We start from the raw sequence: 16,206 nt of genomic DNA, 5'->3' as shown, positions 1-16,206 counted from the left end.
GTTTGAGCCAATCAGTTGTGTTGTGACAAGGTAGGGGTGGTTTACAGAAGATAGCCCTATTTGGTAAAAGACGAAGTCCATATAATGGCAAGATCAGCTCCAATAAGCAAAGAGAAACTTGCTTGGGCCAAGAATTCTGTCCTTTGGTCTGATGATTCCAAATTTGAGACTTTTGGTTTTAACCATTGTGTCTTTGTGAGATGCAGAGTAGGTGAACAGAGGATCTCCGCATGTGTGGTTCACACCGTGACGCATGAGTGATGGTGTGGGCGTGCTTTGCTGGTAACACGGTCTGGGATTTTTTTTAAATTCAAGGCACACTTAACCAGCACGGATACCACAGCATTCTGCAGCTATACACCATCCCATCTCGTTTGCGCTTAGTGGGACTAAACTATCATTTGTTTTTCAACAGGACAATGACCCAAAACACACCTCCAGGCTGTGTAAGTGCTATTTGACCAAGGATAGTGATGAGTGCTGCATCAGATGACCTGGCCTCCACAATCACCCGACGTCAACCCAACTGATGGTTTGGGTTGAGTTGGACCGCAGAGTGAAGGAAAAGCAGCCAAATGCTCAGCATATGTGGAAACTCATTCAAGACTATTGGAAAATCATTCCTCATGAAGCTGGTTGAGAGAATGCCAAGAGTGCAAAGCTGTAATCAAGGCAAAGGGTGGCTACTTTGAAGAATCTAAAATATATTTTGATTTGTTTAACACTTTTTGGGTTACTACATGATTCCATGTGTTATTTCATAGTTTTGATGTCTTCATTATTATTCTACAATGTAGAAAATAGTAAAAATAAAGAAAAACCTTAAGTAGGTGCTTTGGCTGGTACTGTATATTTAACATAGATTAAAAGGAGTATGATTGCTATCTGTTCAAATCACTCCAATAATACCTGCCACTAAGTGTTTCCTTGCTAGAACATTTCCCTATTGTTCAGATAGGGTTCTGCAGAAGCGTTCAGTTTCACACCAGTGCACCATGACCGTCTGTACTCATACAGTGCATTCGGAAAATATTATTTTTCTGAATTTTGTTACGTTACAGCCTTACTCTAATTTTTTTTTTTTTTTTTTAATTCCCCTCATCAATCTACACACAATAACTCATAAACAACAAAGCAAAAAAATTGGTTTAAAATGTTTTGGTAATTTATAAAAAGTAAAAATAAACGGAAATATTACATTTACATAAGTATTCAGACCGTTTACTCAGTACTTTGTTAAAGCACCTTGAGCAGCGATTACAGACTCAAGTCTTCTTGGGTATGACGCTACAAGCTTGGCACACCTGTATTTCGGGAGTTTCTCCCATTCTTCTCTGCAGATCCTCTCAAGCTCTGTCAGATTGGATGGGGAGCGTCGCTGCATAGCTATTTTCAGGTCTCGCTAGAGATGTTCGATCGGGTTCAAGTCCAGGCTCTGGCCAGGCCAGTCAAGGACATTCAGAGACTTGTCCCGAAGCCACTCCTGCATTGCCTTGGCTGTGTGCTTAGGGTCATTGTCCTGTTGGAAGGTGAACCTTCGTCTGAGGTCCTGAGCACTCTGGAACAGTTTTTCATCAAGGATCTCTCTGTACTTTGCTCCGTTCATCTTTCCCTTGATCCTGACTAGTATCAAAGTCCCTGCCGCTGAAAAACATGCCCACAGCATGATGCTGCCACCACACCATGGTATTGGCCAGGTAATGAGCGGTGCCTAGTTTTCTCCAGACGTGCCTCTTGGCATTCAGGCCAAAGAGTTCAATCTTGGTTTCATCAGACCAGAACATCTTGTTTCTTATGGTCTGAGTGTCCTTAAGTTGCCTTTTGGCAAACTCCAATCGGGTTGTCATGTGCCTTTTACTGAGGAGTTGTTTCCGTTGGGCCACTCTACAATAAAGGCCTGATTTGTGGAGTGCTGCAGAGATGGTTGTCCTTCTGGAAGGGTCTCCCATCTCCACAGGGTATCTCTGGAGCTCTGTCACGGTGACCATCGGGTTCTTGGTCATCTCCCTTACCAAGGCCCTTCTCCCCCGATTGCGGTTTGGCCGGGCGGACAGCTCTAAGAAGAGTCAAACTGGTGGAGGCCACTGTGTTCAGCCTTCAATGCTGCAGACATTTTTTGGTACCCTTCCCCAGATCTGTGCCTCGAAACTATCCTGTCTCGGAGCTCTATGGACAATTCCTTCGACCTCATGGTTTGGTTTTTGCTCTGACGTGCACTGTCAACTGTGGGACCTTATGTGGACAGGTGTGTGCCATTCCAAATCATGTCCAATCAATGAAATTTACCACAGGTGGACTCCAATCAAGTTGTAGAAACATCTCAAGGATGATTAATGGGAACAGGATGCACCTGAGCTCAATTTCAAGTCTCATAGCAAAGGGTCTGAATACTTATGTAAATAAGGTATTTCTGTTTAAAAAATATATACATTTGCCAACATTTCTAAAAACCTGTTTTTGCTTTGTCATTATGGGTTATTATCCCGAAGCTAGTCCTGCGTTGAGGATTTTATTTTTTTAATAAGGCTGTAATGTAACAAAATGTGGAAAAAGGGAAGGGGTATGAATACTTTCCGAATGCACTGTATCTGACAATTCACAAATTAATATCTAGTCTATCCATTCCTGTCAAACCAGTCTTGAGATCAGTTACCTGCAGATCAATTAGCTCCTGGACCATGTGTTTGTTCCAGAAGAATCTGTCATCCACCTTGAAGAGGAAAATAACTATTATCAGTCAAACACAATTACTTTATTTTAATTATTTAAGCTTGGTTAAACTTATCTTAAAAGACAGGAAATGTGTGGTAAAATACTACTGTACTTAAACCAGGCATCTCAAACCGGCGACCCCCAGGCCAAACGTGACCAGTGATATGATTTAGTAAATGCGACCTTTGTGCTTTGAGTGTAGTAATAACCACTTACCTGTTTCCATTGAGGTAAGTTGGACTTGTCTGTGTCTCCCTGCCGCTGCACAGTGTTGGTGAGGTCATAAGTCATGCTGTAGTAGAAGGAATCGGAGTCCATGAATATCTTGTACAGCTCGTCGAGCAGCCGCCTCTCGAGACGTTCCTTCTCTTTGTTTTCCTTGACCTGAAAGGCAGGGGAATACTAGGTGGTGGACATGGACAGGGATGGTATTAAATTGTCTAAATAATATAGAAAAATAACTAACAAATAAACTCTAAATGAAAAAAAACTATTAATAAAAGCAAATGTACCAATTTAAAAAATGTACAAGAGTCATGTAAGATGATAATACATGGGATATCTAAGCACAGAACTACAAATTCTATAACCTTTTTCTTAGTGGGAGCCCCAACATTGGACTTGATCTGACTCAGAGTTTTCATCAGGTACTTCGACTCATCTGGAGACGGTGCAAGCTTCTCTGGTTTGTCGATCCCAAAGTGATGCTTCTTACAAAGCTAAAAGAAAAAGGACAGACTTTCTATTCCACATTCTATCAAAATTGTACATTGTTAACATACCAGCGTCATCATCCCCTGTAGTGATGTGTAACAGGAATTGAAAAATGAACTCTGAGAAATACACTCACTTTTATAACCCATCTAAAGGCAGAATTTGAATAAAATTGTTCTTAATTAACTGACTTGCCTAGTTAAATAAAGGTTAAATAAAAAAATAAAAAATGACCCTTCATTCAGATCAACTTAGGCTAATTGAGTATACCAAAGCATTCTGAATTGACCCCAACTCTATAAGACTTCCTCCTAATTTAGTTAATGATTAATGTTTTCCAAATATATTTACAGGGAATGATAGACAATTGGGATCATACTGGTGGACATGTCTATGATTGACAGCTAATCACTATGGTGTCTTTGGGTTAATTGGTTCAGTCTCAATGTGATTGCTAGCTAATTACATCAATTCAAAGCTACTCGCTACCAACAGTCAAAAACATCCAAAACAAGTGGTTCAGAAAACTCTAAAACAACTTCACAGGGATACTGAATTCCTAACCTAGACGGGATGGAATAATAATTCTGTGGTATGGAAAGTATGTAGGGCTAGGTTCTAGAAACATACCAGAGACATGATTATCCAACACATCCCGTTTACTGGAAATGTTTCACTTACTTTCTCATGATCAGTATCATCTGTATCATCATCATGGCTCACCTGTAAGACTGGCATCTAAGCAAAATCCCGATTCCTCAGATCATTTGGCAAAATCACATTATTTCGGTTTCTAATTAAACAATTCTGATTAACATTGGCAATGCAGAAAAATAACACTAATGTAGTGTACCTTGGATGTTCATCTTACAATGTGATTCATTGGTGGGGACTCATCAAGGTGTCAATCAAAACAGGGCAATTGAGATACTTACTAGAAACATTTAAATGAAATCATAAAATTGAAAAACACTAAGGCTAGCCTAGATGATCGCGGCAAGCTATGGTGTTCATCTCAGCATGACTGCATCCTAGATTAAAGAAAGATGCATTATGCAGAAATCTCTACACCATTTCCTGGTTGCTAAAATTCTAATAGTTTGCCTAATTTGAGTTTGTGACAAAACAACCAAGTATAGTGTAGAGAAGCATTGTACCATCTATTGTATTTTCAGCTGTTTGAAGCTGGTGTACATAACCAAAGATAAAAGATGTAAAAACTAAACTTAAGAACAGGAAGCATAGAAATAGTGCACATAGAACATATCTACCGTTTCTTTCAATGAGAATGACAGATCTATAAGACATTTCGATATGAATTTGGTCGGGGTCGCCAAAAAAGCGACATATTTCAGCTTTAAAAAAGGAGACAATAGCACATCAGTGGCTACTTTAATGTGATTACAGCTGCATTTTCACACTTAAAGTCCCAGTACTACTTGAGTGCTCAGAGCTCCATTAACCTCAAAGATAAAAAGTGCCTCACAGACAGATAATCTCTCACCTCCAGCTCCAGATCCAGTGGCTCTTCCTCAGACAGAGGAATGACAGCTATCTTGGTGATCTTGTAGACTTTGTGGTCACCTGGCATCTGGCCAACCAGCGCTTTTTGGCGGATCAGTATGAGACCCAGAGGAAGATCTGCCAACAAGAAGGGGTAAGGGGTGCATCATCACAGGCACAGAATTCCACACATTCCATAAGGTGCGACTTCTAGGGTTGGGCGGTATCCAGACTTTCATATTGTCATATCATCCTTCTCTCATAGGGATTTACGGTATTACCGGTTTAGTACACAAGGGTGCGCCAAACCCCCCCCCCCCCAAAAAAAAGCCCACTGGGCGTTTATTACCAGAATGCTAACAAAATTAGCACAAGTAATAGCGAATTTCCATGGAGGCTGCTAGCTAAATATGCTAACGAGCGTAAACTAAAATAAACAAATTGTAATGACAGGAAATCCAAATCATAAAGTTATACATATATAGGTAGGAGCTACCTAATGTCAATTTTGGTGAGTTTGGACATTTACAAGCGAATCTGAACGAGAGACATTGTGCAAAATAATTAAGTTTTGAGGCATGCTTATCTGAAGAAAAAACAGTACTGGCTCTGTAGCAACATATGTACGTACAGGCTGTGTCTGTGTGAAGTCGCTAGGGCAACGGGCCTGCTCAGAGAACATGGGGGAGTAGCAAACAGGCAGAGTATGGAGAGGAGAAAAAAACAAGAAAATGAAGATAGCAGTGGCAACTGTACAGATAACTCATCCAAAGGGCTTTGACTTTTCAAACATGGCAGCTAACACAATATGATGCCCCGTCATTAACTGAGCCACTTAGATAACTAGCAAGTTAAACTTAGGGGTCGCATTAACACAGAATTCAGTGTTTTTCAAGCAAAAAAAAGATAAAAACAGAAATATTCTATCAGCAGACAGTGCTCTGACTAATGTGTAGCTACTTTTCTCCTGTGCTTTTCTCAGTGTAGCCAGCCTACTTCTCTCCGGTAAAATGAAAGATTAACCTTAAACAAAATTAGGAAATGGAGCTACATTCTTTCTATGATAAACATTAGAAATATGACAGCCATGCATCGTTTCAACCTGGTCTCAGAGCATTTCATATTATTCTGTATGTAAATCCGAGACACTCGTATGGTTACATAAGACAGACGGTTAGTTAAGGCAAAAACGAAAGTTGAGATGGATGGATGGGCGTGTAACGGGAACGTCTAGCAGCCCAAAGGTTGCGAGTTTGAATCTCAACATGGACAACTTTAGCAACTTTTGAACTACTTACTACTTTTTAGCTACTTTGCAACTACTTAGTATGTTAGCTAACCATTCCCTTAACATAACTCCTTGCCTAGCTAACATTTAACGAGCTAGCTAATGTTAGTCACCTAGCTAGAATTTAACATATTATACGTTTTGCAAATTCGTAACATATTGTAATTTTTGCAAATTCATAACATACAATACGAATTGTAATTCATAACATACGAAATGGGTGATGGCCATCTACAAATTAATACATACAGTTGAAGTCGAAAGTTTACATACACATAGGTTGGAGTCATTAACGCTAGTTTTTCAACCACTCCACAAATTTCTTATTACTTGTAACATATCATACTGAATGGAGTGTCCCGGATTTACGTACAGAATAATACAAAATGCTCTGAGACCAGGCTGATCTATTTAGCAAAAAACCACACATTTACTTGTGTGGCTGCCAATCAAATAGCTTGCACTTCTGTTGTCATCTAATGCTATTTTCTGCCTAATGTGTTGCACTAAATGTATTTTCTGTGAAGGAAAACTATAGTTGCACGTGCCCGTCCCTGATCACTCTATTGAAGAAAAACACTTGACCTTCAATATAAAACGTGACCCCAGTCAATACACAGCTGAACTCAACCTGCTCTCGCTTTCTCCCGTTGTGCGATTTACAAACAAACAAACAAACATGTGACTGGCTCAACTGTTCTGGGGAACTACGGTGAGCTTCACAATGTAAAATAATGGAACAGGTGAAATGAAGAACGCGATCTGCTTCATCTCCTAACATATTGCACAAGTTGACTTAAGGTATTTTCTTAATGTAGCTACAAATATTAACATGGTATTGGAAAAACCATCCCATGGCCATTTCCAAACGGCCATATATGGTATATAAACTTCCCAAGCCTAGTGACTTAATCACCTTTTCTCTCTCTCACTGTCTGTCTGTGGTGAAACACAGCATCTGGCTAAGCGAACTGAAATTTCACGCATTCAAATTCTCTTGTAAAACCAATGTTTTATTCATTGACTACAGCTCTGCTTTCAACACCATAGTGACCTCAAAGCTCATCACTAAGCTAAGAACCCTGGGACTAAACACCTCCCTCTGCAACTGGATCCAGGACTTCCTGACAGGCCGCCCCCAGGTGGTAAGGGTAGCTAACAACACATCCGGCACGCTGATCCTCAACACGGGGGCCCCTCAGAGGTGCGTGCTCAGTCCCATCCTGTACTCCCTGTTCACTCATGACTGCACAGCCAGGCACGACTTCAACACCATCATTAAGTTTGCATACGACAACAGTGGTAGGCCTAATCACCGACAACGATAAGACAGACTATATGGAGGAGGTCAGAGACCTGACCGTGTGGTGCCAGGACAACAACCTCTCAGTCAACATGATCAACATGATCCGGAGACACCTGAAACCCCACCTCTTTAAGGAATACCTAGGATAGGATAAAGTAATCCTTCTAACCCCCCCCCCCTTAAAAGAGTTAGATGCACTATTGTAAAGTGGTTGTTCCACTGGATATCATAAGGTGAATGCACCAATTTGTAAGTCGCTCTGGATAAGAGCGTCTGCTAAATGACTTAAATGTAAAATGTAAAATCAAGACAAAGGAGATGATTGTGGACTACAGGAAAAGGAGGACCAAGCACGCCCCCATTCTCATCAACGTGGCTGCAGTGGAGCAGGTTGAGAGCTTCAAGTTCCTTGGCATCCACATCACCAACAAACTAACATGGTCCAAGCACACCAAGACAGTCGTGAAGAGGGTATGGCAACTGCTCAGCCTCCGACCGCAAGGCACTACCAAGGGTAGTGCGTACAGCCCAGTACATCACTGGGGCCAAGCTTCCTGCCATCCAGGACCTCTATACCATGCGGTGTCAGAGGAAGACCCTAAAAATTGTCAAAGACTCCAGCCACCCTAGTCATAGACTGTTCTCTCTGCTACACACACGGCAAGCTGTACCGGAGCACCAAGTCTAGGTCCAAGAGGCTTCTAAACAGCTTCTACCCCAAGCCATAAGACTCCTAAACATCTAATCAAATGGCTATATAGATGTGTAAAGACAGTTGGACAAGACGTGGTAGGTAACTAGCTTGTTAATTGTTTACAAACAAATTAGTGAACGTGCTAGAAAGCTAAACAGCAACCTAGCTAACTAGTTGACTGCTGTAGTTAGCCAAAAAGGACTTGTTTTGAAAGTTGGATCATGTTATCCTTTGAGGGTCTATACTATGATTTTGAACATTCAAAGCAACAGGGAAATTTCCATAGCAGGGATTGTCACCTTAGCTTGCTACATAACTTTGAGTGATAGGAAGCATGAGCACCACAAATCAGTCTACACCACTGCGCACACACCCACCGTTACGATGACAACTAGCGTAGCCATATTACTGCTTTCTGAACACACACACAAATCCAATTTGGTCACTTGTAACTTACTGTTTGGACAGTCAGTATTCCAAAACTGATTTGAGCGTTAAGGCCTGCAGTATGAACATAGCTTTAGAGACCAACACAAAGGACCAGTTTCAAAACATTTAATCAATTAAGGCATGTTTTCATCAGTTCATATTTTCAGTACTGTCATGGTTTTGACCCAAGAACATAAATAAACCATGTGAATATAAAACATACCAAATAACACAACAGAAACAAAAGGCACAGGAGGTGGTGCAGCCCAACGTATCAGACTCCATTACCCCATGCTCCTGGAAACAACCATACCTCTGGCCACACCTCACAAGTGTGACTAATTGCTCATTACCTCCCCCAAGACATTTCATTGGTTAATTGTGTTCACCTGTATTGTATTTAAAAAGGGTAGGTGGCATAAACTGAACCACATGTAACATATGGAATTGCTTTAGTATACGCATCAAAAGTCCCAATGCAAAGTTACACCTCACTTATCTATCTTTTGAGTTATTACATAAAACTGAAGTCAATTGGAAAATGTTTTTCCATGGGGTGATGAAATAGGGAGGCCAGCCTATTCCCTATCATGTAAGTTACAACAGAAATAACTTCAAATGTATAACTTCAAATTAAACCAAATCATTTGCACTCATGACTACTGGTCTCAATAGCATTTTCAGCCAACTTACAAGTAAATACTTTATGAATTGATTGTTATAAATCAACTTGCAAGGTTGCTAGCCAACTAGCCTGTTAACGTTACATTAGTGCTACATGAGTTAGCCAGTTGCTATCAACAACTAGCTTACAGCTACATTAAAGTAAACCAAAGTTTTGGAAATACATAACACCATATTTCAAAGACCTTTAATACTGTTGATCACTCACTGCTAATTCAGAGGCTGTCCTTAAAGGCTGCATGTAACTGGTTTAAACATGACTTGACATAATTCAATGTGTATCTACAGATGATGTCAAATCAGGTTCTGCAGGGGTCAATTCTAGGTCCTGTACTTTTTACATTAACAATACTGACTGTGAAAAAAAAATGTCCTGCACTTGTATGCCGATGATACTGTAGTGTATGCTATTGCACCCACGGTTGACCAGGCTCTATCTTAACTACATCTGCCTTCATTGTATTACAGAAAAACTTTATTGACCTCAAATTGGTATTGAATGCAGGTAAAACCTTGTATGTTGGTCTCGCAAAAACATAACTCTGATGATTTAAACATACGTACTTTGGATGGTGTCAATATTGATAGTGTCCCTGCTTACAAATATCTGGGCATCTTTTAAAAAGCATATTGATGGGTTAGTTAAGAAGCTGAGAATAAAAAAAACGGGCTTCTTCTATAGAAATAGGTCCTGCCTCTCACTAAATAGCAGAAAGCAGATTATTCAGTCGAGGTTCCTATCGGTCCTAGACTATGGCGATATGAATGCAGCTGCCACTTCATTAAAGACGTTCGATGCAGTTCATCATCAATGCACTGTGCTTTATTACGGGCGACAGTTTTAATACTCATCACGGCATTCTCTACCAAAAAGTTGGTTTGCCCTCTGATGTCATGTAGGTCAAATCAAAATGAAATAACATTTTATTGGTCGCATACACATATTTAGCGATGTTGTTGTGGGTGTAGGGAAATGTTCCTAGCTCCAACAGTGCAGGAATATCTAACAATAGACACATCTAAAAAGTAAAAGAATGGAATTAAGAAATATTAGGTTGAGAAATGTAGGAGTCCAGAGTATAAATATATTTATAAAACTGTGTGGTTCGAGCCCTTAATGCGGATTGGCTGAAAGCCGTGGTATGTCAGACCGTATACCACAGGCATGAATAAACATGTATTTTTACGTTGGTAACCAGTCTATAATAGCAATAAGGCATCTAGGAGGTTTGTGGTATTTGGCCAATATATACTATATATACACACACACACACAATGTGGACACCAAAACCCCATCAAATTTGTGGATTCGGCTATTTCAGGCACATCCATTGCTGACAGGTGTATAAATCGAGCACACAGCCATGCAATCTCCATAGACAAACATTGGCAGTAGAATGGCCTTACTGAAGAGCTCAGTGACTTTCGACGTGGCACCGTCAAAGGATGCCACCTTTGCACCACGTCACTTCGTAAAATGTCTGCTCTGCTAGAGCTGCAAGTGCTGTTATTGTGAATTATACAACGGCTGGGTCTAATCCTGAATGCTGATTGGTTAAAAGCGCATTCCAGCCGGTGTTAATTCCACAAGTTACCACCGGCTAAATCTATGACGTTAAAAATGCCTATTTACTCTGTTCCATCTGACTGCGCAATCAATCCACTGTCATCAGCCCATCATCAGACTAACATTTAGTTTAACAGTGGAGAGTTGTATAAACCTTGCCGTCTGTCTCTAACATTTGCAACATTGTTTCAACATTCAAATTCGATCTCCAGCTGTCCCATAGTAATGAACATGTCAGGAGTTGGTACGAGACAGACAGGCAGGCGGCAGCTTTTCTCAGTCAGTCCAAATCATGAATCAGCATAATTTTTATGGATATATACAAAACTATCAATAGAAAACAGGTCAAATTAAACTAAGTGCAGCTAGTCTACCGTCTTTCCAGCTTCAGCTTGAAGTGATTGTGTTAGTTGTGTTGTTGGCTAGCTGCTCTGAACAACAGTGTCCTGACAAGAGCACATATTCTATACCAGGCGAAATCGTGCATCATTAGCTTATTGTTATGGATGTATCCAAATTAAATGTAACTAGAAAATAGCTTAAACGCAAATGCAGCTATTTTGCGGTTATTCTGGCTGCAGTTTTTGACGTGACTGTAAGCTAGCCGTAGTTGGCTAGCTAGCAAGCAAAGGATAAGAACGTTGCCAGCCAGTATGGCAATGGAACATTTAGAATGAACAACTGGGTCACGTCCATAGATACAGAACAAAAAGACTGAACGACTGGCAACCGAACCGATAGAATGAACGACCAGCCAGCCTGGGTAGCAACCCTAGATTTGTAGGGACTATATATTGTGGAAGGATGTAAATATTGTGGAAAATAGGTAAATCATTATTTGAAAATGTTGGTAACCCGCTATATAAAAGTGATAACGCCCTTGAAGCCGGTGTTTGGAGGATATATTGGCACGGTTCGTCTCAGGCCTAACACCCGTGCCAATGTATCCTCCAAACACTGGCAACAACAGCTCAGCCGCGAAGTGGTAGACCACACAAGCTCATAGAACAGGAGCGCTGAGTGCTGAAGTGCGTAAAAGTCTTCTGTCGTTGGTTGCAACACTTACTACCAAGTTCAAAACTGCCTCTGGAAGCAACATCAGCACAAGAATTGTTTGTCAGGAGTTTAATGAAATGGGTTTCCATGGCCGAGCAGCTGCACACAAGCCTAAGATAACCATGCACAATGCTAAGCATCGGCTGGAGTGGTTTAAAGCGCACCGACATTGGACTGTGGAGCAGTGGAAACGCTACTGGCCTGAATGCATTGTGCCAACTGTAAAGTTTGGTGGTGGAGGAATAATGGTCTGGAGCGGTTTTTCATAGGTTCGGGCTGGGCCCCTTAGTTTCAGTTGGATTCTAGCTTGAAATATACTTATTCATGTTATCATACTAGAAGTTAGTGATTACTTTACATGTATAAGGAAAGTATGTTGGGGTCAATGAAGGGTGGATATGAACTTGAAGTATGAAAAGTTACTGAGTGAGACGAGGTGAAGTGCAGAAAGTTCATATTCTGTTCAAACATGTTTTTGTTGAATATCAATGTTCCAAAGGAGGGAGGAGGGCAACAGTCTAGTTTCAGTTCCTGATTAGGCAGGCCAGCTGCGGAACTAGGGAGGAGGGAGGATTTTGGCTCGAAACCTCTGGGAGGTGAGCCAGAGGGACCCACCCCAACGACACTCCTACTAGTCTTATCTCAAATGCATACACTTCCATGCCTATGAAGGGTCTAGCATCAGGCAGGGCCATGACTACATCAGTGAGAGAAACCAATGAAGTTCCTGCGTAACGACAGATGTATTGGCTGTCTTTAAGTGTACGGAGTTGACCCCGCCTAGTAGGAGGTTATAAATATATATCCTTGTGTAATCATACCTTGTCTTTGCAGCTGTATGACCCATGGGGGGAATAAACTTGGTTTGAGATTTTTCTAGTCATCCATTAGAGTTTTTACACTGTTTGTTCAGAACCTAACACAGTGAAGGACAATCTTAACACTACAGCATACAATGATGTTCTAGACGATTCTGTGCTTCCAACTTTGTAGCAACAGTTTGGGGAAGGCCGTTTCCTGTTTCAGCATGACAATACCCCCGTGCACAGAACGAGGCCCATACAGAAATGGTTTGTCGAGATCGGTGTGGAAGAACTTGACTGGCCTTCAGAGGCCTGACCTCAACCCCATTTAACACCTTTGGGATGAATTGGAACAATGACTGCGAGCCCGTGCCTGACCTCACTAATGCTCTTGTGGCTGAATGGAAGAAAGTCCCCGCAGCAATGTTCCAACATCTAGTGAAAAGCCTTCCCAGAATAGTGGAGGCTGTTATAGCAGCAAAGGTGGGACCAACTCCATATTAATGCCCATGATTTTGTAATGGGATGTTCAACGAGCAGGTGTCCACATACTTTTGACCTTGTAGTGTACATAAGTGCAATACATCCGGCAGAAAATAGTTGAACAGACTTGCAAAGCTATTTGGCTAGCAGCCACACAACTACATTAGCTTACAATGAAAAAGCAAGGTATTTTTTTGCAAAAATTAAGAATTGCCATCATATTGTTTCATACGTAGATCATAGAAAGAATGTAGCTAGCTACATTCCTTAATGTTTTGTTTTAAGTTAATCTTGTCTTTTAACTTGCTACCGGAGGAAAGTACCGGGGGAAAAGTAGCCTACGCATCAGTCAGAGCGCTGTCTGGTGATTCAATGACCTGAGCAAATATATTTCATCTGAGTGGAAAAGTGCAACAAACAAATCTTTTACATTCATGAGTTGGAGCAAACACTGACTGAAGCTGAGCAGAATTTACAATAAGAAGCATTTTAGATCTGCGTTCACAAAACGCACCAAGATAGTTATTTTCTTTTCAGTGTGAAAAATGCAGAATCCAGCGTTAACATGACCCGTGGCCTAGGGTAACCAATTCTAAATGGCACTAGCAGTTTGCAAAGTAGCTTAGGCAGAAAATAGATGGGACGCAATTATTCTGAAACTGCAGATCGTTGTTAGAACACTTATTTTCCTACTTCAATCAACCAGTCCATTTTGGATTTGTGATAAACTGTCGTCATTTAGCTTGTGTATCCAATCATTTAGATACCTTTTAATATGACTTTGTTTGCCTTGTGTGCGCACTGCGTGTGTGGAGGGAGCGGTCGCAACGCAACTGAGTGAATGAGACAAGGAGGGGAAAGGGAATTTAGGGAGAAAAACGATGTGATGCTTGGCTTATTTTTTGTGGTGACCCGCAAATTATATGTACAAATGGAATACTAGAGTCAAAGCAAATTAATGTTGTCACAAAGCACATTCCGGCGAATACAGATTTTAATTTTTTTAATCTCTGGTTAAAGATCAAGCTTTGACGTCTGTTTGAGTACTCATGCCCATCCCTATTTGGTGCTGTGCAAAGGCCAGAACCCAGACTGGAAAACATTTTACAACTGATTAGATGATAGATGCGATTGAAGCTGGTTGCAAACACTTTCCCCTGTACTTTTGATAGGAGAGGTTGGAGATGAGTCTGTAGTTGGATAGAATGTCACGGTTGTGTTTCTCAGTAAGGAAGACTGCAGCTGTTTTGAAGATCGATGGTACCTCTCCAGTCAGCCAATAAGTCAGTACTTGTAGCACAAGGCCTACACCATTTCACTTACCTGTATGAAGTTGTATTTTCCCGATGAGACCCTCAACCAGGCCCAAACACACTGGGTTCCAAGCTAACAGAAGGTCTGTTGCTGTAATAAAAAGAGAGGAGACAAATCAGAGAAAATAAGACTTGTGGAGTGGACACAAAGTAAAAACATTTAAGAAAATAGCCCCACAAACTAAGAGAAATTAAGTTATTTCATGATAAACAGCACATGCATATAAGCCTATTTTCCAAACAGAGCACCAAATTGATGGATTGTATGCAATCCCAATAATATTTACATTGTGGACCATTTGCTGCACTTTCCATGCAAGGTTTGGACTGAGGGTTTCTGATTATACTGTTAGGGATCATCATGGAGCATTACATGATGCACTCAGTAGCTAGATACTACTGTCTGCAGCCAAGTTCAGAAGTATTTAATACATCCAGTGCCTAACGCATCAAGAGATTCTTCTCACAGTTCAAATAGACAAGTGTTATCACTTGGGTAGAATACATGTAGAGCTGAAGTATTCAACTCTTACCCTACGAGGTCCGGAGCCTGCTGGGTCTTTTCTACTTGATAATTAATTGCACCCGCCTGGTGTCCCATGTCTAAATCAGTCCCCGATTAGAGGGGAACAATGAAAAAACACAGTGTAACTGGTTTGAGGTCCAGAGTTGAGTTTGAGGGATGTAAAGAATACATGATGACAATTTCTTTGACTGAAGCAGAGGTACAAAAACCCATGTTTCTGGCAACACTTTTTATGGCAAAACCATCATCGATAGAGTTTAGAATGAGAAAAAAACACATGGAACTTTTTCAGGATGTGACATCATTACACTTTTTTATTCAACAAGTGAATGGAAACCTAGCTAATGTCAGTTTTCATTCTTAAAAAATGGTGTAGTAACATGACTGAGGCATGACTACATCACTGCCAAATTACTACATCACAACTAGCTAACGGATGCTGATAACTAAAACAACTTTTGTATAACAGAAAACTAGACATCAAGGGTATGTCAAGCAGTTGAAGAGTTGAGTCATGAATGAGTGACAAAGAGGGTGGAGATTGGAGTACATCTAGGTAGCTGAGACAATAACCCTTCCTGTTCCACGGAGCCGGAAAACTCTGTACCACGGAGCCGGAAAACTCTGTACCGACCTCAGCGCTGGAGCCCGGGCAGGGAGGTGGAAAATAGAGGCTGCCTCTATATACACACACATCTCTCTGTTTGTCCATGATACAAACTCAACCATAGATTTGTTCAGAAATGTGAAATAATGTGGAAATTCCTGTCAGTGCTAGTGTCAACAAGCCCAATGAGGAATGGAAACCCTTTTCCAATTAAATAATGGAAGAGCACTGCAACCCAAACCTGTTCAGGCTGGTTGCACACCCATGTGACCTCAGCTAGCCCACAGTGTAGTCATTTGCATCCATACAGTGGCTGCTCCCTCTCAACAGCTTTTTGGTTACTACAGAAAGGCAAGGTTCATCGGCTCAGCTGCTGGCTTTGCCGTGAATTGTCCCGGCTTAGCTCGCCACCCTGTCACAGAGAAGGGGGAGGTGTTTTGGCAAGACACTGGGGTGCAGGTCAGACAGGAGCTAACAATCTAGCCTAAGGTAGCTACAGATTGTTACACCAGATAATTTGA

At 41.1% G+C, this 16,206-nt stretch overlaps 2 protein-coding genes across 2 annotated transcripts in view; one reads left to right on the top strand and one right to left on the bottom strand.

The window, feature by feature from the left end:
• LOC139570656 (mini-chromosome maintenance complex-binding protein-like) overlaps nt 1–1,092 on the top strand; it is a 30,601-nt gene extending 29,509 nt beyond the window's left edge. The window contains exon 5 of the mRNA XM_071392719.1: nt 416–1,092. Coding sequence (XP_071248820.1) covers nt 416–493 — 78 coding nt within the window. The 3' untranslated portion in view covers nt 494–1,092. The remainder of the gene's footprint in view (nt 1–415) is intronic.
• LOC139570652 (phosphatidylinositide phosphatase SAC2-like) overlaps nt 1–16,206 on the bottom strand; it is a 39,788-nt gene that overhangs the window by 22,166 nt on the left and 1,416 nt on the right. Inside the window, exons 2-6 of the mRNA XM_071392712.1 lie at nt 14,563–14,643; nt 4,931–5,067; nt 3,303–3,431; nt 2,929–3,096; nt 2,654–2,710 (exon numbers count right to left, since the gene is read on the bottom strand). Of these exons, the coding sequence (XP_071248813.1) occupies nt 2,654–2,710; nt 2,929–3,096; nt 3,303–3,431; nt 4,931–5,067; nt 14,563–14,643 (572 nt within the window). The remainder of the gene's footprint in view (nt 1–2,653; nt 2,711–2,928; nt 3,097–3,302; nt 3,432–4,930; nt 5,068–14,562; nt 14,644–16,206) is intronic.

The sequence above is a fragment of the Salvelinus alpinus genome, chromosome 3, assembly GCF_045679555.1.
Source record: "Salvelinus alpinus chromosome 3, SLU_Salpinus.1, whole genome shotgun sequence".
NCBI classification, from domain to species: Eukaryota; Metazoa; Chordata; class Actinopteri; order Salmoniformes; family Salmonidae; genus Salvelinus; species Salvelinus alpinus.
Note: the sequence above shows the minus strand (reverse complement) of the source record. Positions and strands in the feature narration are given on the sequence as shown.